Below are 27834 nucleotides of genomic sequence, written 5' to 3' on the forward strand. Positions count from 1 at the left end.
GTGATACGGGCCCGGGCCTTCTGCAGAGGAGAAGGAGCCGGAGGTGGACTACCGCACGGTCACCGTGAACACAGAGCAGAAGGTGGCCGACTTCTATGACATCGAGGAAAGACTGGGATCGTGAGTGTCCTGGAGCTGGTGGGGGCAGGGGCAGGGACGAGGGCAGGGGCACAGAGCAGCAGCTCCCGAGTTCATCTCTGGATCCGGCCAAGCCCAACCTGGGCCTCAACAGGCAGCATGGCCAGGGCACAGGCCTCGAGGTGGGGGCGGGGGTGGCAGCAAGGGGGGCTGGGGGTGGAGCGGGATAGGGTTGAGGGGGATAGAGGTTTGGGTGTGGCAGAGTGGGGGTGAGGGAAACAGGGGGCCAGGTTTGGGGTGTGGCAGGGTGGGGGTAAACGGGTCATTGCCCCACTGCAGGGGGAAGTTCGGACAGGTGTTCCGGCTGGTGGAGAAGAAAACGGGCAGCGTGTGGGCAGGGAAGTTCCTGAAGGCCTACTCGGCCAAGGACAAGGAGGACATCCGCCGCGAGATAGGCATCATGAACTGCCTGCACCATCCCAAGCTGGTCCAGTGCGTCGACGCTTTCGAGGATAAAGCCAACATAGTCATGGTTCTAGAGATGTGAGCGTGGGGTGGGCGTCACCCAAGGGGCCGGTGGCGCTGTGGTGGGAGGGTGTGGAATTGCCAGGGGCACTCTCTGCCACTCCCCTTTATCCACTTGCCTGTTTCCCATGGACCACAGATAATGGAGAGTCCCCAAGTCTGGACCTCGCTCCCAGACCGTGATGTTGGGGGAGAGTCAGGGCCGGGGTGCCCCAACTCCATCCATCCTTTGGGTCTCGGTCTTCCCAGGAAAGGTCAGAGAGGCATGGGGGCCAGGAGGGAGCTGGGGGGCAGGGGGTGACTGGACCCTGCATTCAGCAGCATCTTCTGTGTGACCTTGGGTAAGTGGTTTGGCCTCTCTGGGCCTTCAAATCCATCACCACAATCAGTCAGTGGTAATTTTTGAGCACTCACTGTGTGCAGAGCACAATACTGGAAAGTACACTGCAACAGAGTTGTTAGATGGGTGATCCCCTGCCCTCAGCAATCTTCCCATGGTCCATCCTTGCCCCCGAGCATTCATTCAGCACTTACTATGTGCCAAGCAGTGTTCTAAGCACTGGGGGAGATATAAGATCATCAGGTGAGACAGCCTGTCCTACGCAGGACTCACAGTCTAAGTAGCAGGGAGAAAGGGGATTGACTCCTCATTTCGCAGGTGAGAGAACTGAGGCCCAGAGAAGTGAAGTGATTTGCCCAAGGTCATAGAGCAAGCATGTGGCAGATGGGCTTTGGGGCTGAACTGGGGAAGAGCAGTATACAAAGCAGTGGCTGCACTAGCCTGGGCCCTGAACCGCCCCCCCAACCCCTCAGGCCTTCACAGTGCCCCTCTATCCCCCAATCCTGGATGGCCAGTCCCCTCTCATGGGGGACCCTGCCCCCCACCCTCCCTGAGCCCTGTCTCCCTGGCCACAGCGTCTCAGGGGGGGAACTGTTTGAGCGCATCATCGATGAAGACTTCGAGCTGACGGAGCGCGAGTGCATCCAGTACATGAAGCAGATCTCGGAGGGCGTCCAGTACATCCACAAGCAGGGCATCGTGCACCTCGACCTCAAGCCGGAGAACATCATGTGCGTCAACAAGACGGGGACCAGGATTAAGCTCATCGACTTTGGCCTTGCCCGCCGGCTCGGTAACCAGGGTCTGGGGGGGTGGGAGAGCTCGGTAACCAGGGACTAGGGGCATGAGAGGGACTCGGTAACTGGAGTCTGGTGTCAGGGTGGGTTCTGTAACTGGGGTCCAGGATTGGGGGAGGGGCTCGATCACCTGCCTCAGTGCCCCAGGAGTTGGGAGTGCTTGGGAATCTCCCGGGACAGAAGATGGGGATGATGGGCTGGGGAGCCCCATGGGCCACCTCCCCATTGTCATCCACACCCCTATCTTCCACTCTGCCTCATCTTCTTTGGATTATCCACTCTTTGGGTTTATCCACTCACTCTCTTACTCTTCGAGTGTGGATAACAAGGAGTAAGTTGCCAGTGCTCTCAGTAGCCATAGTAATCGTATTTACTGGCAGCTTAGTGTGTCCAGAACACTGTACTAAGTGCTGGGAAAGAATATAAAGGTGGGAATTAAATGTGGTCCCTGCTCCTCAGGGCAGGGCATTGCAGTGGAGCTTCACAGTGCATGAGTGTAAATGGGAAGAAGGGACTGGAGACAATCAATCAATTGATCAACCCATGTTATTTATGGAGTATTTACTGTGTGCAGAGAGCACTGTACTAAGAGACCATTTGGGAGAGGACACTACAACAGGGTTGGTAGACACTTTTCCTGCACATATCAGGAATGATGACGCATTAAAGCACAACATTGACAGTTATACAACATATAAACAAAATCAGAGGAGCAGAATTTCAGGTTCCTTCAGGCTCAGAGCCCAGGATACCCCATAGCTTGAAATTGCAGCCTGATTTCTTTTAGCATTTTGCATTTTGTCCTACATGGGGTCACAGTCTAAATTCACATTTTCAAATGAAGGAACTGAGGCACAGAGAAGTAAAGTGGCTTGCCCAGGGTTGAGCTGAGAGGCCTGTACGCATGTGGAGGTGGTTGAGGTCAGGGTGAGAGTCTGCTGGGTCAGGTTCAGGGTTGGCTTGGGCAGATGCAGAGCAGCTGTGGTTGAGGTGTCTCCATCCTGGGGGTAGGGTGGGGAGGGGGCCGAGGTCAGACTTGTCCTTGACTCTACCTGTTGCCCTGACAGAGAATGCTGGCTCGCTTAAGGTGTTGTTTGGCACTCCCGAGTTTGTGGCCCCCGAGGTGATCAACTATGAGCCCATTGGTTACCCCACCGACATGTGGAGCATCGGTGTCATCTGCTACATCCTGTGAGTCTGCTGGATGACACCCACTGGATGGGGGTGGCACACTGGGTGGTGTTGGGAGGGGGCTGAGCTGGGCCGTGGGCAATGGGTGGAAGGAGGATTTGATAACAGAGGGCTGGTCACCGGGGCTGGATACAGAGGGATGGAGGCAGGGGAATGGATGTGCATAGATGGACACAGGGTAGGACATGCAGAGATGAACCCTAGGGGCTGGACACAGATGGATGGAGGCAGGTTGCCTGACACAGGGAACTGAACATCAGAACTGGAATCCAGGGCTGGACACAGAGGGATGGAATCAGGGGGATGGACACAGGGGAATGGACACTGGGGCTGGACACAAAGGGATAGATGCAGGGGGATGGATGCAGAGAGATGGGTACAGAGTAGGACACAGAGAGATGAACACTGGGGACTGGACAATTGGTGCTGGACACAGATAAATGGGAGCAGGGGAGTGGACACAGTGGGATGGACACTGGAGCTGGGCAGCAGGGCTGGACACAGAGGAATGGAATCAGGGGACTGGACACCAGACTGGACACAGACAGATGGATGCAGGGTGGTGGACAAGAAGCAGAGGAGGGAAGACGGTCTGACTCATATGGTGGTTTCCTGGGGTCTGATTTCCTGGTTCAAAACACAGTGCCGGGGTGGGGATGGGGAGGCAGCAGTTTAGGATGGAGTGGGAGGAAGCAGTCTGAGGAAGGGCTGGGGCAAGGGATGCAGGAAAATCAATTAGCCAAACTACCCATGGTGTTGGCCAAGGCCACCATGTGCTGGACGTTGTGGTGAGAATTAGGGAAAGTGTAATGGTAACTTTGGGTAATTTCTTTGACCCGAGGAGCTGCTGCCGCAATAGAAAAAATGGACAGAAATGATGTTTATCAGCCATGGGGGTGAAGCAGAGGAAGACCTGGGGAGAGCAGCCACCAGTGGGGAGTGTGGGAGTGGGGAGAAGGGGGACCCAGCGACAGCAGGCACGAGCAGAAAGTGTGGGGTCAGTATGAAGGGAGAACAGCCACCAGTGGGGAGTGTGGGGGTGGGAAGAAGGGAGACCTGGGGAAAACAGGGTCCAGGGGGAAGTGTGGGGTCAGCATGAAGGGAGACCCAGGGAGAGCAGCCACTAACTCAAAGTGTGGGAGTGGAGAGAAAGGAGACCGGGAGAGAGCAGGCATCAGTGGGGAGTTGGAGGGTTGAGGCAAAATGAGACTGGGGGAGAGTATAATGTTATAATAACGTTGGTATTTGTTAAGCACTTACTCTGTGCCAAGCACTGTTCTAAGCGCTGCAATCAGGTTGTCCCACATAGGGCTCACAGACTTCATCCCCATTTTACAAATGAGGGAACTGAGGCACAGAGAAGTTACGTGACTTGCCCAAGGTCACACAGCTGACAAGTGGCGGAGCCGGGATTAGAACCCATGACCTCTGACTCCCAAGCCTGTGCTCTTTCCACTGAGCCACGCTGCTTCAAGAGAGTAGGGACCAGTGGGAGTGGGGGGCAGGGTGAAGGGAGTCCCAGAGAGAGCAGAGACCAGGGGGGAGTGTGTCACAAAGGAATTGTGGAATAGATAATTAGACTGTGCCCATAAAGCAGCGTGTCCTGGAATGCAAGCCTAAGAGTTAGAAGACCTGAATTCTAATCCTGACCCTGCCATTTGTCTGCTGTATAGCCTCCAGAGGCGTGATCTGGAGTTTATGGAACGGGAAGGGGTTCCAGGGTAGGAGAAGGGTTTGGAAAAGGGGTCAGCAGTGAGATAGATGCAGTAGAGGCACAGTGAGCAAGTTGGCGCTAAAGGAGCGGAGTGTGCGGGCTGGGCTATAGTAGGAGAGGTAGGAGTGGGAGAACTAATTGAGTGCTTTGAAGCCGACGGTGAGGAGTTTCTATGTGATGCGGAGGTGGATGGGCAACCACTGGAGGGTCTTGAGCAGTGGATAGATGCGGACTGAACAGTTTTTTAGAAAACTGATCCGGGCAGCAGAGTGAAGTATGGACTGGAGTGCGAGAGAGAGGAGACAGGGAGGTCAGCTAGGAGGCTGATGTCTAATCGTGGCGCAGTGGAAAGAGCACGGGCTTTGGAGTCAGGGCTCATGAGTTCGAATCCCAGCTCTGCCACTTGTCAGCTGTGTGACTGTGGGCAAGTCACTTAACTTCTCTGTGCCTCAGTTCCCTCATCTGTAAAATGGGGATTAAGACTGTGAGCCCCACGTGGGACAACCTGATTCCCCTGTGTCTACCCCAGCGCTTAGAACAGTGCTCTGCACATAGTAAGTGCTTAACAAATACCAACATTATTAATCAGGGCAGGTTAGGATAAGTGCTTGCTTAATCAATATCATTGATTGATTGATTGAATGATTGGGTAAAGAGAGAGAGCTGGGGAGGACTGGGAAAAGAGTGTGGATAGGGAAGATAGAGAGGACCCGAGGGGCTCGGAAACCGGTGGTCAAGAGTTTCTGCTCGATGTGGTGGGAGATGAGGGCAGCCACTGGAGGGCTTTGAGGAGTGGAGATATGCGTGCTTCCAGAAAGATGATCTCAACAACTGTGGAATGTATGGACTGGGGTGGAGAGGGGCTGGAGGCAGGCAGACAAGTGATGATGATGATGATGATGATGATGATGATGATGGTATTTAAGTGTTTACTAAGTGCCAAGCACTGTTCTAAGCACTGAGTAGATACAAGGCAATCAGGTTGTCCCACATGGGGCTCACAGTCTTAATCCCCATTTTACAGATAATGTAACTGAGGCACAGAAAAGTTAAGTGACTTGCCCAAAGTCACACAGCTGACAAGTGGCAGAGTTAGGATTAGAGCCTATGACCTCTGACTCCCAAGCCCGTGCTCTTTCCACTAAGCCACGAGTGAAGAGACTCATATAATAATCTAATCTCATCAATTAATCTGTTAGTTGAATTAATTGTTTGCTTCAGTATGTAATAATAATAATAATTGTGGTATTTGTTAAACACTTACTGGGTGCCAGGCACTGTAACAGTAATAATAATAATTGTGATATTTGTTAAGCACTTACTTGGCACCATGCACTGTACTAAACGCTTGAGTGGATTCAAGCAAAGCAGGTTGGACACAGTCCCTACCCCATGCGAGGCTCACAGTCTCAATCCCTATTTTCCAGATGAGGCAACTGAGGCCCAAAGAAGTGAAGTGAAATGCCCAAGGTCACCCAGCAGACAAGTGGCAGAGCCGAGATTAGAACCCATGACCTTCTAACTCCCAGGCCTGTACTCTATCCACTATGCCATGCTGCTTCCTCAGAACACAGAGCATTTGAGTGAGGGCAGTAGAGTTAGCAGACACGATCCCTTGCCCTCAAGGAGCTGACAGTCTACTGTGTGCAGAACACTGGACTGAGCGCTTGGGAGAGTATAATTGAGTTAGTACTTGGATTTGTGGATTTGTACTTAGATATTCACCCCATCCTCAACCCCATGACACTTACATACATATCTATAAATTACATATTATAAATTATTTATTTATATTTATGTCTGCCTCCCACTCTAGACTGTAAGCTTGTTGTAGGCAGGGAATATGTCTGCCAACTCTGTCCCATTGTACTCTCCCAAGTGCTTAGTACAGTACTCTATACAGGGTAAGCGATCAATTGAGGACAATACGATAGAATTAGCAGACACGTTCCCTGCATGTAACGAGCATAGAGTCTAATTAGGGAGACAGACATTAATATGAATAAATATTTATAATATATAATTTAAAGATACGAGAAAAACACTCAATAAATACCACTGATGATGATGACCATGATAATGATCATAGTCATGATCCCTGCCCTCAAGAAGTTTATAATGTAGCGAGAGAGACAGACATAAAATAAATTATAGGTAGGAGGAAGTAATAGAGAATAAATAAATTACCAAGTGCTATTGGGAGGGGTGAGACAAATGCTTAGGGGAAGTGCTGGCATGGCTACAGCAGGGGAAATTTTGTGGGGAGACAAAAGGTTAATCAGGGAAGGTCTCCTGCAGTAGGTGTGATTTCAGAAAGGCTTTAAAGTTGGGGAGACTGGTGGTCTGCCCAATGTGAAAGAGGAGGCAGTTGCAGGCAAGAGATCTCCAAGAGGCCTTCCTTCACTAAGCCCTCCTTTCCTCTTCTCCCACTTCCTTCTGTGTCACCCTGACTTGCTCTCTTTATTCATCCCCTGCCTGGCCACAGAGCTCTTATGTACATATCTGTAATTTATTTATTTATATTAATGTCTGTCTCCCCTTCTAGACTGAAAGCTCGCTGTGGGCAGGTAATGCATCTGCTTATTGTTCTACCGTCCTCTCCCAAACGCGCTCTGTTCTCTGCACACAGTAAGCGCTCAATAAATACAGTTGGATGAATGAATTAATGAATGGAGAGCGAGGAGATGGAATTGCAGTAAGCAGGTTGATGTCAAAGGAGCGGAATGTGAGCACTGAGCTGGAGTAGGAGAGCAGGGAGTTGAGGTAGGAGGGGATGAGTTGACTGAGGGTTTTAAAGCTGATGAGGAGGAGTTTCTGTTTGATGTGGAGGTGGATGAGCAACCACTGGAAGGTCTTGAGGAGTGGGTAGATGTGAACTGATAGTTTTTTAGAAAAAGCAAAGTATAGACTGGAATGAGGGAGAGAAAGAGAGAGGAGAAAGTCCGTCTGTGAGTGCAGAGTGTGTCACAGTGATCTTTGCCGACTGTTTCCAAAACAATGTGGTCCAATGGTTAGAGCAGGGCCTGAGAGTCAGAAGAACCTGGGTTCTATTCCTGCTCTGCCTCTTGTGTGCTGTGTGACCATGGGCAAGTCACTTCATTTCTCTGTACCTCAGTTCCCTCATCTGTAAAATGGGGGTGAAGACTGTGAGCCCCATGTGGGACAGGGACAATGTCCAACCTCATTAACTCGTATCAACCCCAGCGCTTAGTTCAGTGCCTGGCACATAGTAGGTGCTTAACAAATACCACAATTATTATTATTTTTATAATTATTAACTCTTCCCGGAGGCCCGGCCCCAGGGGCAGCCCTGGCACAGAGCCTGGCACAGAGCCCGGCCCCGAGCGGGGCAGAGGGCGGTGGGAATCACGCATCGGGACCACACGCGGGACACGCGCGCCCTCTAGTGGTTGCAGATCGCCACTGTCGCTCAGGGCCGGATGGTCGATCTCGGGTTTTTTTTCAGTGGTATTTAATAATAATAAATAATGTTGGTATTTGTTAAGCGCTTACTATGTGCAGAGCACTGTTCTAAGCTCTGGGGTAGATACAGGGTAATCAGGTTGTCCCAAGTGAGGCTCACAGTCTTAATCCCCATTTTACAGAGGAGGTCACTGAGGCACAGAGAAGTTAAGTGACTTGCCCACAGTCACACAGCTGCCAAGTGGCAGAGGCTGGATTCGAACCCATGACCTCTGACTCCCAAGCCCGTGCTCTTTCCACTGAGCCATGCTGCTTCTATTTGTTATGCACTTACTACACGCCAAACATTGTACTAAGAGCTGGGGTAGATACAAGCTAATCGGGATGAATACAGTCCATATCCTACACAGGGCTCACAATCTTTATCTCCATTTAATACATGAAGGAACTAAGGCACAGAAAAGTAAAGTGACTTGCCCAAGATCACACAGCAAACAAGTGGTGAAGTTGGGATTAGAACCAGGTCTTTTGACTCCCAGGCCTGTGCTCTATCCATTAAGCCACGCTGCTGACGAATTTGTCAATTAATCGTATTTATTGAGTGCTTTCTGAGTGCAGAACTAGACTGTGAGCTCGTTGTGGGCAGGGAATGTCACTGTTTTTTGTTGAATTGTACTTTCCCAAGCGCTTAGGATAGTGCTCTGCACACAATAAGTGCTTAATAAATACAACTGAATGAATGAGTGAATGAATGAAAGACCTGGAGAGAGATCTGTGGGGTCAAGGGAGGGTTTTTTTAGGAAAGGGGAGACATGAGCACTTACCATTCTGTGCTTACCATGCCAAGCACTGTACCAAACTCTGGGGCTGACAGGATGATGAGATTGGAAACAACCTCTGTCCCTCATAAGGTTCACCATCTAAGAGGGAGGGAGAGCAGGGACCTTATACCCATTTCACAGATGAGATTACTCAGGTATAGAGAGGTTCAGGACCTTGCCCAAGGTCACGCAGCAGGCAAATGGCAGAGCCGTGACTAGAACCAGGTCTTCTGACTTAGTCTTCTGTTCTTTCCACTAGACCATGCTGCCTCCCACCTCCTTCCATTGATAGTATCAGTTAATCAATCAGTCAATAATAGTCCCAATTCTGCCATTTGCTGTGTGACCTTGGGCAAGTTACTTCACTTCTCTGAGCCTCAATTACTTCATCTTTAAAATGGGGATTGAGACTGTGAGCCCCACGTGAGACAGGGACTGTGTCCAACCCAGTTTGCTTGTATCCAACCCAGCGCTTAGTACAGTGCCTGGCATACACTGAGTGTTTAACAAATTCCATTAATTGTTATTATTATTAGACAGTTAATTGTATTCATTTAGCACTGACCTTGTGCAGAGCATTGTACTAAGTGCTTGAGAGAGTACAATATAACAATAAGCCGATATACTCCCTGCCCACAATGAGCTTGCAGTCTTGGGGAGGGGGCTTGGGAAGGGGGCTGACAGACATTAACATAAATAAATAAATTACAGATATGTACATAAGTGCTGTGGGGCTGGAAGAGGGGATGAATAAAGGGAGCAAGCCAGAGTGACACAGAATGGAGTGGGAGAATAGGGGAGGGCTTAGAGACAGCCTCTTGGAGGAGAAGTACCTTCAGTAAGGCTTTGAAGCGGGGGAAACTCGTTGTCTGTCTGATGTGGGGAGGGAAGGCTTTCCAGGCCAGAGGCAGGATGTGGGTGAGAAGTGGGCAGTGAGATAGACAGGATCGAGCATCTGAGGAATGAAGTGTGCAGTTGTAGTAGGAGAGCAGCAAGGTGAGATAGGAGAGGGCAAGGTGATTGAGTGCCTTAAAGTCAATGGTGAAGAATTTCTGCTTCATGCGGAGGTGGATGGACAACCACTGGAATTTCTTGAAGTGAGGGGAAACATCCTGAACATTTTTGTAGAAAAATGATGCAGGCAGTAGAGTGAAGCGTAGACTGGGATATAATAGGGTATAATAATATGTATTGAGCGCTACTCTGTGACTGTGTCTATGATCTGCTTATCTTGTATATTTTCCAGAACTCAGAACAGTGCTTGGCACATAGTAAGTGCTTCACAAATACTACAATTATTCCACTTAATTTTAAGAGCCTTGTGAGCAAGGATTGTATCTAGAAACTCTAATGTATTGTACTCTTCCAAGTGCTTAGTACAGTGATTTCCACACATAAGTCCTTCATAAATACACTGATTGACTGATTGATTGCAGAGCACTGTCCTGAGAGTTTGGGAGAGTACAATAGAGTTAGTAGGCATAATCCCTGTCCTCAAGAACCTTACAATCTACCCTGTGCAGAGCACTGTACTGAGCATTTGGGAGAGGACAATAGAGTTAGTAGACATGATCTCTGTTCTCAAGGAGCTTGCAGTCTAGCATAGGAGACCAACGCTTTAACAAATTACAGATAGACAAAGCAATAGAGTATAAAGATTTGCATGGAAGGCGTAGAAGATATAGTAATAATAATGTTGGCATTTGTTAAGTGCTTACTATGTGCAAAGCACTGTTCTAAGTGTTGGGGAGGATACAAGGTGATCAGGTTGTCCCCCGTGGGGCTCACAGTCTTCATCTCCATTTTACAGATGAGGTCACTGAAGCACAGAGAAGTAAAGTGACTTAGTAGGAGCGGGAGCAGTAGCAAGAGTAGTAATAGCAATAGTAACAGCAGTAGTAGAGGAGCAGCATGGCTTTGTGGAAAGACCGAATGCTTGGGAGTCAGAGGAGCATGGTCTAGTGGATAGAGCATGGGCCTAGGAGTCAGAAGGTCATGTCTTCTAATCGCGGCTCCTCCCCTTGTCTGCTGTGTGGCCTTGGACAAGTCACTTCACTTCTCTAGGCTTCAGTTCCCTCATCTGTAAAATGGGGATTATTCATATTCATAATGATGGGATTTGTTAAGTGTCTACTATGTGCCAAGCACTGTTTACGTACTGGGATAGATACAAGGTAATGAGATATTAATCCTCATTTTACAAATGAGATAACTGAGGTACAGAGAGGTTAAATGACTTGCCCAAAGTCACACAGCTGACAAGTGGCAGAGCTGGGATTAGAACTCATGACCTCTGACTCCCAAGCCCATGCTCTTTCCAGTAGGCCACGATTAACAGTGTGAGCCCTATGTGGGACAGAGACTGTGTCCAACCCGATTATCTTGTACCTACCCCAGCACTTAGAACAATGCCTGGCACATAGTAAGTACTTAGCAAATACCATAATTATTATTATTATTCCTCTCCCTTCCACTTGCCTGGTCTGTCATCTTCGGCTAGTCACAAATCTTCTCTGTGACTCAGTTTCCTCATCTGTAAAATGGGAATTCACTACCTGTTCTCTCTCCTACTTAGACCATGAGCCCTATGTGGGATAGGAACTGTGTCCAATCTGATTATCTTGTATCTACCCCAGAACTCAGTTTAGTAGTAAACACTTAAATAGCAGAATTAATAGTAGTAGACTCACTATCAATTAATCGATGGTATTTATTGAATGCTTACTCTGTGCAGAGTGCTCAAAATTGTAGTATCTCATCTTATTAGTAATAGCAATGGAATTTATTGTGCACCCATTGAGTACAATGCAATGTGCTAAGTGATTGGGAAAGAGCAAAACAAGCATATGACGCATCCCCTGCCCACAAGCAGCTTTCACTTCAATGGGGAAGACAGATGTTACAATATTTACAAACAGAGTAACCAAAGGAAGTAATTGAATATACAATTGACTAGCATTTATACAAACATGTTCAGAATGGGTATAGACCAAGCCAGTAAGTCCTGGAAATTGGTGGCAGTTCTTGAGGTTCTTGGGGTTCTGGGAAATGAATAGGGGAAGATTTACTGGAGGAGGTGGGATTTTGGGAGGGATTTGAATGGGGGGAAGGAAGGAAGGAGTGCCGGGATGGTGCCAGGAGGGGAAAGAGACAAGACAAAAGAGGGTAAGGGACAGTTGGGCAGTTGTCTTGGGAGGAGCCAAGAGAATGAGCTGGGATTTGGGAAGCCAACAGAGCAGATGGTGTACGATGGGGTGAGTTGATTGAGAGAAGTGAAGCCAGCTTTGAAGAGCTTCTGTCAGTACCGTGGCTCAGAGCATGGGCTTGGGAGTGAGAGGTCATGGGTTTGAATCCCAGCTCTGCCACTTGTCAGCTGTGTGACTGTGGGCAAATCACTTCACTTCTCTGTGCCTCAGTTACCTCATCTGTAAAATGGGGATTAAGACTGTGAGCCCCACGTGGGACATCCTGATTCCCCTGTGTCTACCCCAGCGCTTAGAACAGTGCTCGGCACATAGTAAGCGCTTAACAAACACCAACATTATTATTAATTTCTCTGTGCCTCAGTTCCCTCATCTGTAAAATGGGGATGAAGACTGTGAGCCTCATGTGGGACAACCTGATTACCCTGTATCTACTCCAGGACTTAGAACAGTGCTCTGCACGTAGTAAGCGCTCAACAAATACCAACATTATTATCAACAACCTCACCAGGCCTCCTTCTCATTTCTCTCGCCGCTGACCTCCTTACCCATGTCTGCTCTTCTAATGGGAACTCCCTCCCTCTCCATGAGAAGTATCATGGCATAGTGGACAGAGCACGGGCCTGGGAGTCTGAAGGTTGTAGGTTCTAATCCTGGCTCTGCCACTTGTCTGCTGTGTGTCCTTGGGCAGTATTGTACTTTCCCAAGCGCTTAGTACAGTGCTCTGCACACAGTAAATGCTCAATAAATACGATTGAATGAGCAAGTCACTTCATTTCTCTGTGCCTCAGAACCCACATCTGTAAAATGGAGATTGAGATTTGGAGCTCCACTTGGGACTGGGACTGTGTCCAACCCGATATGCTTGTTTCCACCCCAGCACTTAGTACTGTGCCTGGCACATAGTAAGTCCTTAACAAGTACCACAATTATTATTATTAATAATAATAATAATTATTATTATTATTAGGTGTGGTTGAAGGCTCTATAGTACTAGTAGTAATGATAATAATAATTACTATGTGCCAGGGACTCTACTAAGCACTGGAGTAGATACAAGGTAATCAGCTTGGACATAGAGAGGTGAGCCCGCTGTTGGGTAGGGATTGTCTCTATCTGTTGCTGAATTGTACATTCATTCAGTACATTCAGCACTTAGTACAGTGCTGTGCACAGAGTAAGCGCTCAATAAATATGATTGAATGAATGAATGAATACAATGATGGGAAAGTGGTTTGGGTGGGAAGATGAGGCATTCTATATTGGAAATGTTTAGTTTGAGGTGTCAGCGGGACATCCAGGTGGAGGTGTCCTGAAGGCAGGAGGAAATGCGAGACTTCAGAGAAGAAGAGAGATCAGGGTGGGAGAGGGAGATTTGGGAATCATCCCCATAGAGATGGGAGTTGAAACTGTGGGAGCAAATGAGTTCTCCAAGGAAGTGGGTATAGATGAAGTCCCCCTCTAGACTGCAAGCTCACTGTGGGCAGGGAATGTATCTACCAACTCTGTTGTTCTGTACTTTCCCAAGAGCTGTGTGCATTCAGCACACAGTAAACACTTAATAAATACCGCGGATTGATTCATTGAGTAAAGAAAGGGGCCCAGATCTGATTCTTGAGGGACCCCCTCAGTTAGGGAGTCAAAGGCAGAGGAGTCCACAAAAGAGACTGAGAAGGAGAGGCCAGAGAGATAGGAGGAGAAGCAGGAGAGGACAGTGTCAGTGAAGCCAAGATTGGATAGTGTTTCCGGGAGAAGTGGGTGGTCCACAGTGTTGAAGGCAGCTGAGAGGTCGAGGAAGATAGGATGGTTTAGAGGCTGTTGGATTTGGCAAGAAGGAGATCATTGGTGACCTTAAGTGAGGGCAGTTTTGGTGGAGTGAAGGGGACGGAAGCCAAATTGGAGAGGGTTGAGGAGAGAACTGGAGGAGGGGAAGTAGAGTCAGCAAGTGTTAAGTGTCAAGGAGTTTGGAGACAAGTGAAAGGAGGGAGATGGGACGATAACTGGAGGGAGATGTGGGGTCAAGAGAATAGGATAGGGGAGACAGACACCTGACAATTCCAGGACTTCCAGCCCCCAAACCTCCAGCCCTCACCGCCCCGAGTTCTAGATCCCGAGTTCCAGTGCATGCCCAGGTCCCCAGAACTCCCAACTCTGCTGGTCCCTGCCCACTGATCCTGCAGCCCCCACCCCCACCCCAGTGGCATGTTTTTTTTCCCCTCTGGTAGGGTGAGTGGCCTGTCTCCGTTCATGGGAGACAACGACAACGAGACCCTCGCCAATGTCACCTCAGCCACGTGGGACTTTGATGACGAGGCCTTTGACGAGATCTCGGACGACGCCAAGGACTTCATCAGCAGCCTGCTCAAGAAAGATATGAAGTGAGGGAGCCACTGGGACCCCCAGGACCCCACGACCCCCGCCCAAGGGTTGATTCCTGGGACCCAAGGTCACCAGCCCCATAGTCCTCAGAACTGGGACCCCAGGATCACTGGTCCCATCACCCCACAGCTGGGACTCAGGGACTCCAGCTCTATCATCTCCACAGCCAGGACCTGGGGACACCAACCCCATCGTCCCCACAGCTGGAACCAGGACCCGAGCCCTATCGTCCACACAGCCAGAACCTGGGGACACCAGCTGTGTCACCCCAATAGGCAGGCCCGAAGAAGCACGTGGACTAGTGGAGATAGCCCTGGCCTGGGAGTCAGAAGAACCTGGGTTCTAATTCAGGCTTGGCCACTTGTCTACTGGGTGACCTTGGGCAAGTCACTTCAATTCTCTGTGCCTCAGTTACCTCAAAGGGGATTAAGATTGTGAGCCCTATGTGGGACAGGGACTAGACCTAACCCGATTAGCTTGTATCTACCCCAGCACTTAGTATAATGCCTGGCATATAGTAAGTGCTTAACAAATACCACAGTTATCATTATTATTATTATTACTCCAGAGGCACTTCCCCCATCTCCCCACAGCTGGAACCCAGGGATCTGGCCCCATGCCCTTGTGGGAGGGTAGCACTGGGCAGCGGGCATCCTTCAGTGCCCAGGGCTAGGAGATGAGTGGTGAACTCTTGGGGTATCTCAGCAGAAGCTGCTTGGCTCTGGGCCTGGAGTCACACCTGTTCTGCCATTGCACCCTGCCCCAACAGCCCCTCACAGCCCTCTGTAGGCCCCCACAGCCCCTCGTAGCCCCTTGGCCATCTGGGAACCTCCCCCTCCCCTTTCCTAGCTCCTGCTCTGAGTCCAGCCCTGCAATCCTCAGCCTAGGAGCCCAGGGTGTGAGGAAGCCCAGTGGGGCAGGGGGTAGGGCTGACAGCCCGGGAATGTTGGGAATTTGGGATAAGGAGTGGGAACCGAGGGGGCTCCCCTGAGGACCTGGCTGAGCTTCCCCGCCCCACCCCACTGATGCCAGGAGCCGCTTAGACTGTACCCAGTGCCTCCTGCATCCGTGGTTGATGAAAGACACCAAGAACATGGAGGCCAAGAAGCTGTCGAAGGACCGGATGAAAAAGTACATGGCCAGAAGGAAATGGCAGGTAAATGGGGCTGTGGGGAGCAGGGGGCTGGGGGCGGGGGGGGGGGTGTCCAAGGGCCAGCGCACTGGGGCAGAGTGTCTGGTAGGTGGGGGTTCATTGGGTGGGGAGGAAGTCTGGGGGCAGCATGTGGGGACAGGGTGTCTGGTGAGTGGAGGACCATTAGATGGGGAGGAGGAGGTCCAGGTGTAGCATGTTGGGGCAAAAGAGGAGGGGGAAGATGATGAGCAAATTCTGCAAGAGGAAGGTCTGCAGGCTGGCACAACCCTGGGAACAGAGCCTTTCTGGGAGCAGAGGGGACAGAAGGGGGCTGAGGGGCCCCAAGAGGGGCAGGGGGGAGCTGAGAGGGATAGAAGGGGCCAAGGGGGCCAAGGCAAGCCCCAGGGGTGCTGAGAGGGTTGAGAGGGGCTGGGGAGTGGCAAGAGGGATGGAAGGAGCCAAGGGGAGCTGGGAGGGTGTGTGTGTGAGAGGGATGGAAGGGGCCCAGGGGGACAAGGAGGGATGAGGGAGGCTGAGAGGGGTGGGGGATGGAAGGGACCAAGGTGGGGCAAGGGGGGGTGAGAGGGACTGAGAGGTATGGAGGGAACCAAGGAGGACCGAGGGGAGCCCAAGGGGAGCTGAAGGGGCTGAGAGGAGCAGGGAGGGGGGTGAGAGGGATGGAGGGGATCAAGGGGGACTTAGAGGGGCTGAAAGGGATGGAAGGGGCCAAAGGGGTGGTGGGTGAGGGGAGGATGAGAGGAGCCAAGAGGGATAGAAAGGGCCTAGGGGGACTGAGAAAGCTGAGAGGGGCCGAGGGGGGCTGAGAGGGATGGAGGGCATCAAGGCGGGGGGCAAGGAGTCTGAGGGTAACTCAGGTGTCCGGGGGGGTGGGAGGGGGGCAGGGGAGGGATGGAGGGGATCAGGGAGGCTGAGGGTAGCTGAGGGGGGTGAGAGGGGCAGAGGGCAATGGAGGGCACCAAGGGAGTCCCGAAAGGGTTGGAGAGGGTCCAAAGGTCCTACCCCTGTGCCTGTCAGCTCTATGTGCCCTGGGACTGGAAGCAACAGGCCAAGACCCCTGCCACGGAGTGCCTGGCCACCTCACCCTTTCCTTTGCCCTGCCCCACCCTGCCCACCCTGCTCTGCCCGTCTCTGTTCCTTCCCCTGCCCCATCCCAGTAGCACTGAGCATGAGATGCTTATCATCAAGAGTATTTAAGGAGCACTGTAATGCAGGGCCAGTTGTGTTCAGAGTGCTGTCCTCAGTGCCTCCTGTGAACAGAGTTCTGTATTGGGTGCTCACTGGGAACAGACCGTGTATTAGGGCCCTACTATATGCAGAGCTCCGGGCTGAGTGCCAACTGTGAGCAGGGCTCTGTGCTGGGCTCCTACTGTGTGCAGAGCTCTGTACTCAGAGCTTCATGTGAGCTGAGCTCTCTACAGGGTGCCTTTAGTGTGCAGAGCTCTGAACTGGGCCTTAGAGTCAGAAGGACCTGGGTTCTAATCCTGGCTCTTCCACCTGTCTGCTGTGTGATGGCTTAGTGGAAAGAGCACGGGTTTGGGAGTCAGAGGTTGTGGGTTCTAATCCCAGCTCCGCCACTTGTCTGCTGTGTGACCTTGGGTAAGTCACTTAACTTCTCTGTGCCTTCAGTTCCCTCATCTGTAAAATGGGGCTTAAGACTGTGAGCCCCATGTGGAACAACCTGATTACCTTGTATCTACCCCAGCGCTTAAAACAATATCTGACACATAGTAACAAATACCATAAAAAAACCACACGCACAAGACTTAACGTTCCTGGGTCTCAGTCACCTCACCTGTAAAATGGGGCTTAAGACTGGGAGCCCCATTTGGGACAGGGACTTTGTCCAACCTGATTAGCTTGTATCTATCCCAGTGCTGTGCCTGGCACATAGTAAGCACTTAACAAATACCATAAAAAAAAAAGAGAATGAAGGCTTAATCAGGGAAGGCCTGTTGGAGAAGATGTGCCTTTAACAAGGCTTTGAAGGTGGGGAGAGCGGTGATCTGTAGCATATGAAGAGGGAGGGAATTCCAGGCCAGAGGCAGGATGTGGGCAAGAGGTTGGCGGTGAGGTAGACGTGATATAATAATAGCAAATACACCACTACCACTAGCTCCAAATGACCAAAATGCAAGTAGCCAGCAGGGAAGCAGGAGTAGCAGTCACATTATTTACTGAGAGCCTACTGTGCGTGATGCGGTCTAATAAGATCTCAGGAAGGATAGCAGCTGCAAGAGTTTCGAGACTCAAAGGGGTCCTTCTCTAAAGGGGGAGACAGACAAACAAAATATTTACAATTAGGGGAAGAGGAAGAAACAAGAAGGAGACAAGGAGAAAAAGACATCTGCAAGGATGAAACTGCAGGATAAATAAGTGAATGAACAATCAATAGAGAAGTAGCGTGGCCTAGTGGAAAGAGCCCAGCCTGGAATCAGAGGACCTGGGTTCTAATCCTGCCTCCCACTTGTCGTCTCTGTGGCCTTGAGCAAGTCACTTCGCTTCTCTGGGCCACAGTTCCCTCGTCTGTAAAATGGGGATTAAGACTGTGAGCCCCATGTGGTACAAGGATTGGGTCCACCCTGATTAGCTTGAATTTACTCCAGTGCTTAGTACAGTACCGGGCACATAGTAAGTGCTTAAGCTTGTTATGGGCAGTGAACATATCTGCTAATTCTGTTGTATTCTACTTTCCCCAGCACTTAGTACAGTGCTCTCTGCACATAGTAAGTGTACAGTAAATACCACTGATTGATTAAAAAATACCATTAAAACAAATGAAGGGGGAGGAAGTTCTAGGCAGGAGGGAGGTCATGGTGAGAGATGAGATCAAGGAACAATGGGTAGGTCGCTATTAGAAGAGCGAAGGATGTGAACTGGGGTAGTGGGATAAGAATGAGGATCGGAATCATATATGATGTTTACTGAGCGCTTACTGTGTGCAGAGCATAGACTAAGCACAACGGAAAATACAACAGAGCTGGTAGACACATTCTCCGCCCACAACAAGCTTACAATCAATCAGTTAGTGGTATTTACTCAGTGCTTACTGTGTGCAAAGCCCTGTACTAAGTGCTAGGGAGAGTACAGAACACAGAGTTGGTAGACACATTCCCTGCCCACAGTGAGTAGGAGGGGGCAAGCTGATCGAGGGCCTTAAAGCTGTTGGTGAGAAGGGGAGGGGAGACGTGAACTGGGCACCCCTGCTGTTTCAGCAGTTAACTTCACCCTGCCCTGCTGCAACTCCTCCTCGTTTCTCCCATCAGTTGGTCCTGGGGCTGAAGCAGGGGTTGGAGGGAGGGGCGGGCGCGGGGAGGCAGGGGCGGGAGGGGGTGGCCTGAGGCGGGGTGGCCGGGCGGGGGGGAGGCGGTAGTCGGGATGACTGGGGGAGGGGGAGGAGGTATCTTGGGGAAAAGATCAGGGATGAGATTTTCTGGGAGAGGCAGAGGAGGTGATTGGGGAAAAGGGCCGGGGATGGGGGGTTTCTAGGAGAGGGGAGGGGATGGTCGAGGATGGGACTTTCGGAGAGAGGGGGAGGGGGTGGTCTGAAAAGAGTTGGGGATGGAGGTTCCAGGGGGAGGAGTTGTCCTAGGGTTAGAACGGCCGGGATAGGGGGATTAGGGTGGGATTTTAAGGTCTGGGGAAAGAGGAGGTTGGTGGACAGAGGAAAGGGGATGGGGGTGGGGTTGGGGTGGTCAGAAGGACTGACGGGAAGGGGAAGCGAGGCGGCGAGGGTTATTCTGCAGGGTTCTCCCAGGTCGGGTAGACTGACCCTGCCTCCAGGCAGGTGATGGGGCTTCGCGGCCCCCCAAACCCCTCAATGGGACCCTCTGTAAGCGTCCGCTGTTGGGAACGGAGCCGAGATCAAGTCACAACTTTTCTGAACCCCAGTTTCCTCATCTGTAAAATGGGGATTAAATGCCTGTCCTCCCGCATTCATTCAGTCGTATTTACTGAGCGCTTACTGTGTGCAGAGCACTGTACTGAGCACTTGGAAAGTACAATGCAGCAATAGAGACAATCCCTGCCCACAACAGGTTCACAGTTGGGGGCGGGGGGGAGATAGACATCAAGACAAGTAAACAGGCATCAATATAAATAAAAAGAATTATAGATCTATACGTATATACATATATATACAATTCTTCGAGGCCGGATAGATAGACCCTGCCTCCAGGTAGATGTTGGGGCTTCTCATTCATTCAGTAGTATTTATTGAGCTCTTACTATGTGCAGAGCATTGTACTAAGTCTTGGAATCGGCTCCCCAAACCCCTGACTAGGACCCCCTGTTGGGAACGGAGGCGAGCAGACTTGGGGGTCCGGAGGGGGCCGAGGGCGCGGGTCCGGGGGCAGAAGCGGCTGATGGCCGGGAGCAGGACGGAGCAGCGGCCAGTCTCCCTGACGAAGGCGATGTCCAGCTGAGCGGACTCCAGAGCGCGGGGGGCCGCCAGAGACCTTTCAGCTTCCTCGCCTGCCCCCGCAGCCCCATCCCTGTCCCCCCTTGGCCCACCCCTATCCCTCTCCCGGCTCCCTCCCGCTTCCCCGCCCCTTTCCGTCCCCCACCCCACCCCCCTCCACAGGCCCCTCCACATTCCCCTGTCCCGAGCTGGGTCTCTTCCCCCAGGCTTTCCTGTCCCCCGCCTTCCTCCCCCTTCCCCCTTCCCTCACCCCATCCCCGCCTACTGAGCCGGTCCCGTCCCTGTCCCCCGCCTCCCTCCCCCCGGCCCCCACCTACCCCCCGGCCGGGTGTCCTGCGTGCCTGGGCCGGCCGCGCTTTCTGTAAACTCTCCCTTTTATGGGGCTGCAGCCCAGGGCCGGGGCTTCGTCTGCCGCGTCCTTCCTTCCTTGTTTAGGCAAATTAGCTCGGAAGCCGCCCCGGGCCCGGCCCCGGCCCCGGCCCCGACCCCGGCCCCGGCCCCAGGCCCAGCCCCGTCCCCCGGGCCCGGCCCCCGGCCCCCGGCCCCCGGCCCCCGGCCCCGCTCACACCGCCCATCGCTGCCCGCCGCGCTCACACACGCTGCCCGCCCGCCGCTGCCCAGGCGGCCACCCGGAGCTCCGGGGTCCGGCCCAGCCCGGCGGCGCCCACACCCGCCCCTGTCACCCCCTCCCCTGTCGCCGCTGCAGAAAACGGGCAATGCGGTGAGGGCCATCGGCCGCCTGTCCTCCATGGCCATGATCTCGGGGCTCAGCGGCAGGAAGAGCTCCTCGGGTTCCCCCACCAGCCCCCTCAATGCCGACAAGCTGGAGACCCCAGGTGAGAGGCCGCGGGCGCGGGTGGACACTGGCTCGGGGGCTCCGGGGACCCCTCCTCTCAATCGATCCATCGGTGCCATTCATCGAGCAATGACTAATATCCATAGAGTCCCCGTGAATCGGAAACGACTCGACGGCACTTGATGATGATGACGATGGTAATAATAATAATGCTGCTTGTTCAGCGCCTACTGTCTGCTAAGCACTGTTCTAGGCGCTGGGGTAGGTACAAGGTAATCAGGTTGTCCCACGTGAGGCTCAGTCTTCAACCCCATTTTACAGATGAGGCAACTGAGGAACAGAGAAGTCAAGTGACTTGCCCAAAGTCACACGGCTGATACGTGGCAGAGCCGGGATAAGAACCCATGACCTCCGTCTCCCAAACCCGTGTTCTTTCCACTAAGCCACGCTGCTTCTCTACTATGTGTTGAGCACTGTACTAAGCGAATTCAGTACTGCAGAGTTGGCAGACCCGTTCCCTGCCCACATCGAGCTCACAGTCTTGGGTCTCGACTCGGCTGTGCCCCCGGAGGGGTGGCGAGGGATCATTCCGGAAGACCCCTCCTGCCATCGGGCCTGGCCCGCCCAGATCTCTTCTCTGAGCCCAGAGCCGGGCCCTCTCGTTTTCTGGGTCCCCTCCCCATGCCCACCCCAGGCTGCCAGAGGGACCGGGAGCTTCGATCCATAGGGAGATGTCCGGCGGGGGTCTCCGAGAGGCAGGACCCGGTTCTTCATTCATTCATTCAATCGTATTATTGAGCGTCTACTCTGTGCAGAGCACTGTAGTAAGCGCTTAGAGAGTGCCATACAGCAATAAAGAGGGACAATCCCTGCCCTCGACGGGATCACAGTCTAGTGGGGTTGGGGTGGGGAGACAGACATCAATACAAATAAACAGGCATCAATAGAAATAAAATTATAGATAGATTCACATATACGTAAGTGCTGCGGGGCGGGTAGAGGGGGGAAGAGCAAAGGGAGCAAGTCAGGGTGGCAGGGAAGGGAGGGGAAGCTGAGGAAAAGTGGGGCTTAGTCTGGGAAGGCCTCTTGGAGGAGGTGCGCCTTCAGTAGGGCTCCTGGGTTCTCCTGGGGCAAGGGGCGAGTCGGGTCGTAGTCGGCCTCCTCGCAACCCTCGAAGGACCCGTGCTCCCGGGCAGTGCAGCGGCCAGTGTGGAGGCGGGGCGGGCTTGAAGACCCCCTACTCCCTGCTGTCAGGGTGAGTGGCGAGGGGCGTGAAGAGGGGGAGGCTTGCCGGCTGTTTCCCTGCCCCCGGTTGCAGAAGGGGGTCGGTCACCGAGGCCCGTGGCGGCGGGGGGGGGGGGGGGGGTTATGGTCCCTGCGGCCTCCAGTGCCCCTCGCTTGGACCAGGGTCTCCGCAGCTTGGGGAATCCCCCAGTCCGGCGCTTAGTCCAGTGCTCTGCACATAGTAAGCGCTCAATAAATACTACTGAATGAATGGAGAGCAGGGGCCGCGGGGACGGCTTCACAACCCCAAGGACCGCTGATGTGCTCTGTGTCCCGACCCCAGATGACGCGTCCCAGGTCTTCCTGGAGGCGGTGGCCGAGGAGAAGCCGCACGTGAAGCCCTACTTTTCCAAGACTATCCTGGATATAGAGGTGGTGGAGGGCAGCGCCGCACGGTTCGACTGCAAGATCGAGGGTAACGGACCAGCGCCCACTCCGATCCCCGACACCCCCCGATCCCTGCCCTCGGCCCATCCGTGACACGCTGCTCCACCCCGAGTGCCCGGGCTGGACCCTTAATGCTATGGGAGCCCCCTCCCCCCAACCCATCCCTGCCCTCTGCCCCTCCGTGACCCGCTGCTGACCACCCTTCCTCCCGCTGGCCAGAACCTGGGTCTGGGGAGCGGGGAACGGGAGAAGAGAGACGAGGAGGAAGACGAGGTGCGAGAGGAGGGGGGAGACGAGGAGGGAGCCGCGGAGGGAGAGGAGGAGGGTCTCGGCTGGGGATTCCAGCAGTTCCTCCCCTTGGCACAGGCCCAGCTGGGAATCGGTTCAGGCCCCTTTTCAAAGTCTAACTCCATTCCCCGCCCCTCCCCCAATCTGGCCCCGAGTCCCCAAACCTCTGGGTGTGGGGCCGCGTGGGGGCTGCGAGGTGGTGCGGGCGGAGTGGGATCCAATAGCTGCTGGGGGCGGGGGTGGGGGGGTGTCGCTGGCGGGGCGGGGGGGCTGGAATCCCGTGGGATCCAGTCTGGGAGAATCGGGGACTGGTAGTCCAGGGAGAGATTTTGATCATTCCACTTCTGCCACCCCAGGGTCTCCCCGAGGGCAGGCCCCCCTCTACAGTGGGGGGGCGGGGGGCGGGTTCCTGAGGGGGGCCGGGTCTGCCCTGTCTAAACTGGGGGCTCCCCGAGGGCAGGGGCGAGTCTGCCCCATCTACCTCAGGGGTTACCCCCGAGGGCAGGACCGTGTCCGCCACCCCCATCTACACTGGCGGCTCCCCGAGGGCAGGACCGTGTTACCCCCCACCCACCCCGTCTACACTGGAGGCTCCCCGAGGGGCCGGCGCCGCCCGTCTCCTCTCCCCGCCGCCAGACCGGGGTCTCCGGTCGCCCCGGACCCTGAGGGTCAGCCGGCCTGACGGTCCCCGCCCGGGTGTCTCCTCGTGCCGCAGGCCACCCGGACCCCGAGGTCGTGTGGTTCAAGGACGAGCACTCCATCAAGGAGTCGCGACACTTCCAGATCGACTACGACGAGGACGGGAACTGTTCGCTGACCATCGCCGACGTGTCCGGCGACGACGACGCCAAGTACACGTGCAAGGCCGTCAACTGCGCCGGGGAGGCCACCTGCGCCGCTGAGCTCATCGTGGAAACCATGGCCAGCGAGGGCGGCGGCGGCGGGGCCGGAGCGGGGGGCGACGATGACCAGGAGGAGGAGGAGGAGGAGGAGGAGGAGGAGTGAGGGGGCGGGCCGGCCGGCCAGGGAAGCCTGGGTGTCCCCTCCCTCCCCCTCGCCCACCAGACTGCTCCTCTACCATCCCTCAAACCCCCTTCTTAGGCCACCTCCTCTCGGGCAGAGCCACCCGCGGCCGCCCTTTGGCCACCAACGGTCAGGTCACTCGAGGGCATTAATCCGCGGCCCCCGGGGTGGGGACGGCGCGCAGGGAGCAGGGGGTTCGGGGGCTGGGGTTGGGGAGGAGGGGCCCTGCCCCTCCGCCTCTCTCCGCGTGGGCAGCGCCGGGCCGAGCTGCCCGGGTCCGGGGTCCCCGTGAAGGGGTCGGGATCGACCGGACCCCCACCGCCCACCCCCACCGCCCCCGGACCCCGCCCCACCTCCACCCGGCCGACTTGGCTGTCTGTTGTCCTCCCGCGGATCTGCCCGTCCACCCACCCACCCCTTGCCCCCTTTTACCCCCCAACAAGGTTCAGGGCTCGGCGACCCCAGGCCCTGATTTCGGGGGCGCCCCGCCCCCCCCAAAAAACAGAGAGGAAAATCCACCTTGCTTCCTGACGGCTTCGCAGCCCTGCCCGGGCCCGGCCCCAAACCCCGGGAGAGGGCCCCGAATCGCAGTGTCGCTAGGGGCCGGGGTCGCCTCTCTGGGGTCCCCGTCCCCCGCCCCGCAGCCTCGCGGGAGGACCGGGAAGGGGAAGAGGGGGTCCCCACCCAGTCAGGTCTCCGCCCGGCCCGGAGGGTCCCCCGAGGACCCACGCACCCCTTGCCGCACCTCCAGAAGGCCCCTCCCCCGCCAGCCGACCCGAGGAGGCCCGTTGCGACCCCCGCATCCGCCCCTTGCCGGATTCCCCTGGGGGAGGGGCCACCGGGGACCCCTCCTCCTCCCTCCCCTCCCCCGCACTTGCTCGCGGAGGCTCGGGCCGGGGGGAGGGGGAAGGGGCTTCCCACGCCCGCGGTCTTCGCTATATTCGCTGCTCTAGACGCCGTAGACAGCCGGTCCTTGCCCCGTCCCGCCCCGGGCCGGGCCGGCTTGGCTATGCCCGCTTGTGCTCTGATCGCCAGCTTTGTGTGTGCCCGCCCCCTCCCCACGGGACCCCCTCCCCCCGCCCCCCGCACCGTGCAGCAGTAGGAAAGGCGTTTTATCCGATTTCCAGCATTACAGAGTGTTTCCTCACCTCGTTTGAGCGCGTGTAGCGGCAGTGAGGGCGCGCACACGTGCCCGCGCCTGGGACCCGGGCCGCCTTGGCTCCCCGCGGGCGCGGGGGCGCGCCCCGGGCCGGTGCCCGGACGGACCCCACCGGCCGTGCCAACTCTCACTGTTTCCAAATAAAGAGTCCCACAGAGCGCCCTGCCTCCCTGCCTCCCTCCCGGCCGTGCCCACCCACCCACCTGCACCGCCCGGCCCGGGACAGACTGGCGGGGGGGGGGGGAGGGGGGTGCGGGGATGGAAGGGGGCGCCCCGGGCCTGGGGGATGGGGTGAAGGCTGGAGGACCTGCGGGAGGGAGGTGTAAGAATAGTAACACTAATGATGGTATTTGTCAAGCGTTTACTATGTGCCAAGCACTATTCTAAGCGCTGGGGTAATAATAATAACGGTATTTGTTAAGCGCTTACTAAGTGCAAGGCGCTGTTCTACGCGCTGGGGTTGATACAAGGCAATCGGGTTGCCCCACGTGGGGCTCACAACCTTAATTCCCATTTTACAGACGAGGTAAATGGGGCACAGAGAAGTGAAGTGACTTGCCCAAAGTCACACAACAGGCAAGTGGAGGAGCCGGGATTAGAACCCACGTCCTCTCACTCCCAAGCCCGGGCTCTTGCCATAAAACCACGGGCCGGGGTGCAGATTAGCGGGGCGTCCCGGGCCTAGGGAGGGCAGACGGAGGGGCGTGGCGCGTGGCCCGGGTCGGAGGATTTAGACTAGAGGGCGCGGGGAAGGGAGGAGCAGACTGAGGGACGAGGCCTGGGCGGGGCGGGGCAGACTGGGCAGTGTGGCCCGGGCCGGGGGGGTGCAGACGGGGGGGTGTTGCCCGGGCCAGGGGGTGTAGACACCGGGGTGGGGCCCAGGGTGGGGGTTGCAGACTGAGTGTTACGATCTGGGGGCGGGGGTGCAGACTGGGGGAGGGCACTGCTCAGAGAAGCAGCATGGCATAATAGAGCACGGGCCTGGGAATCTGAAGTTCACAGGTTCTAATCCTCACTCCACCACTTGTCTGCTGTGTGACCTTGAACAAGTCACCTCATTTCTCTACACCTCAGTCACCTAATCTGTTAAATGGGATCGAGACTGTGAGCCCCATGTGGGATAGGGACAGTGCCCAATCCTATCACCTTACATCTACCCCAGCACTTAGTATAGTGACTGGCACATAGGAAGTGCTTTACAAATACCACAATTATTATTATTATTATACTGAGACCCACAACCTGGGGTTGGGGGATGCAGGCTCAGTGGGCGTGGCCCGGGTCAGGGAGTGCACAGAGGGGGTCGTGGCCCGGGTCAGGGAGTGCAGATTGGGGGAGTGTGGCTGAGGGGTGGGGAGTGCAGAATGGGAATGATGTGGCCAGGTTTAGGGATACAGTGCTCTGCGTAGAGTAAGTGCTCAGTAAATACAATTGAATGAAAACAGACTAGGTGAGCATGGGCTGGGGTGGGACTGGAGACTGTGGGGGGGCACGGCCTAGGTTGGGAGGTGAAGCCTGGAGTTGGTCTGGGTATGGAGGGATTTGGGGGGCTGCAGGCTTGGAGGAGGAGGAGGCTGCTGCCAGGGTATGTGCAGCAATAAATTTTCAATAGTGATGTTCGGGGTGAAATCTCCAGCCTTAATAATAATAACTGTGGCATTTAAGTGCTTACTTTGTGCCAGGCACTGTACTAAGCACTAGGGTGTATACAAGCAAATTGGGTTGGGCATAGTCTCTGTCCCACATGGGGTTCACGGTCTTAACCCTCATTTTACAGGTGAGATAAGTGAAACACAGGGAAGTGAAGTCACTTACCAAGGTCACTCAGCAGATACATTGCAGAGTCGGGATTAGAACCCAGATCCTTCTGAATCCCAGGCTCATGCTCTATCCACTAGGCCATGCTACTTCTCACCAGCCGTATTTCTTGGACAGTTACTGAGTTCAGAGTGCTGTACTGGGCACCTTCTGTGTGCAGATCACTGTACTGGGTGCCTTGTTAGTGCTCTGTGCTCGAAAGGATGCCTATTGAGTGCAGAGCACTTAATTGGGCACTACTGAGTTGAGAGTGCTGGGTTTGATGCCTACTGGGTGAAGAGCACTGAACTGGACCATAAGCGTTTGTTTGGAGTACCATACTGGGCATCTGCTGAACAAAGAGCTGTACTGGGCACTTACTTTGGACAGAACACTGTGTTTGACATCAACTGTGTGCAAAGTGCTGTACTGGCCACCCGTTTCTCCTGTTCCACCACCATGGTCCTCTCTGGGTTGTCCTCCTAACTCTCTGACCACTCCTAGGTAGGAGGGAGAATGGGAATTGAATCTCCATTTTGCACATGAACGAACTGGGGCACAAAGAAGTGAAGTGATTTGCCCAGGGTCACACAGCAGATCAGTGGCAGAATCAGGATTAGAACTCCAGGTCTCTGACTGCCAGTCCCAGCCTCTGTCCACTAGGCCATGCAACTTCCCTGCTCCTTGTGTACAGGGCACGTGTCTACCAACTCTGTTATATTGTCTGCTCCCAAGCCCCTGGTACAGTGCTTGACACACAGTAAATGCTTAATCAATCTATCAATCAAAGATATTTAATGAGCTCTTCTAGTTTGCAGAGAGCTGTACTAAGCACTCAGGAGAGCATAATGTAAAAATATAACAGACACATTCTTTGGCTACATTGAGCTTACGGTCTAGAGGGGAGACAGACATTAATATAAATAAATTTGAATAAGTACATAATTGTTATAATAAGAGGATTACGGATATAATAAATAAATTTTGCACACAGTAAGTGCTCAATCAATGGCATTTATTGAGCGCTTACTGTCTCCAGAACACCATACTGAGCACTTG

The 27834-nt window shown here is 54.1% G+C and overlaps 1 protein-coding gene across 1 annotated transcript in view; it reads left to right on the plus strand.

Moving 5' to 3' along the window:
* Positions 1-23786, plus strand: part of MYLK (myosin light chain kinase) — a gene marked incomplete at its 3' end in the record, with an annotated part of 124641 nt that extends 100855 nt beyond the window's left edge. The window contains exons 23-31 of the mRNA XM_029061799.2: positions 27-120; positions 418-621; positions 1519-1736; positions 2808-2931; positions 14318-14470; positions 15504-15627; positions 20748-20877; positions 22405-22536; positions 23512-23786. Coding sequence (XP_028917632.1) covers positions 27-120; positions 418-621; positions 1519-1736; positions 2808-2931; positions 14318-14470; positions 15504-15627; positions 20748-20877; positions 22405-22536; positions 23512-23786 — 1454 coding nt within the window. The remainder of the gene's footprint in view (positions 1-26; positions 121-417; positions 622-1518; positions 1737-2807; positions 2932-14317; positions 14471-15503; positions 15628-20747; positions 20878-22404; positions 22537-23511) is intronic.
* Between the last annotated feature and the right edge of the window lie 4048 nt (positions 23787-27834).

Source organism: Ornithorhynchus anatinus, chromosome 1, assembly GCF_004115215.2.
Source record: "Ornithorhynchus anatinus isolate Pmale09 chromosome 1, mOrnAna1.pri.v4, whole genome shotgun sequence".
Classification (NCBI taxonomy): domain Eukaryota; kingdom Metazoa; phylum Chordata; class Mammalia; order Monotremata; family Ornithorhynchidae; genus Ornithorhynchus; species Ornithorhynchus anatinus.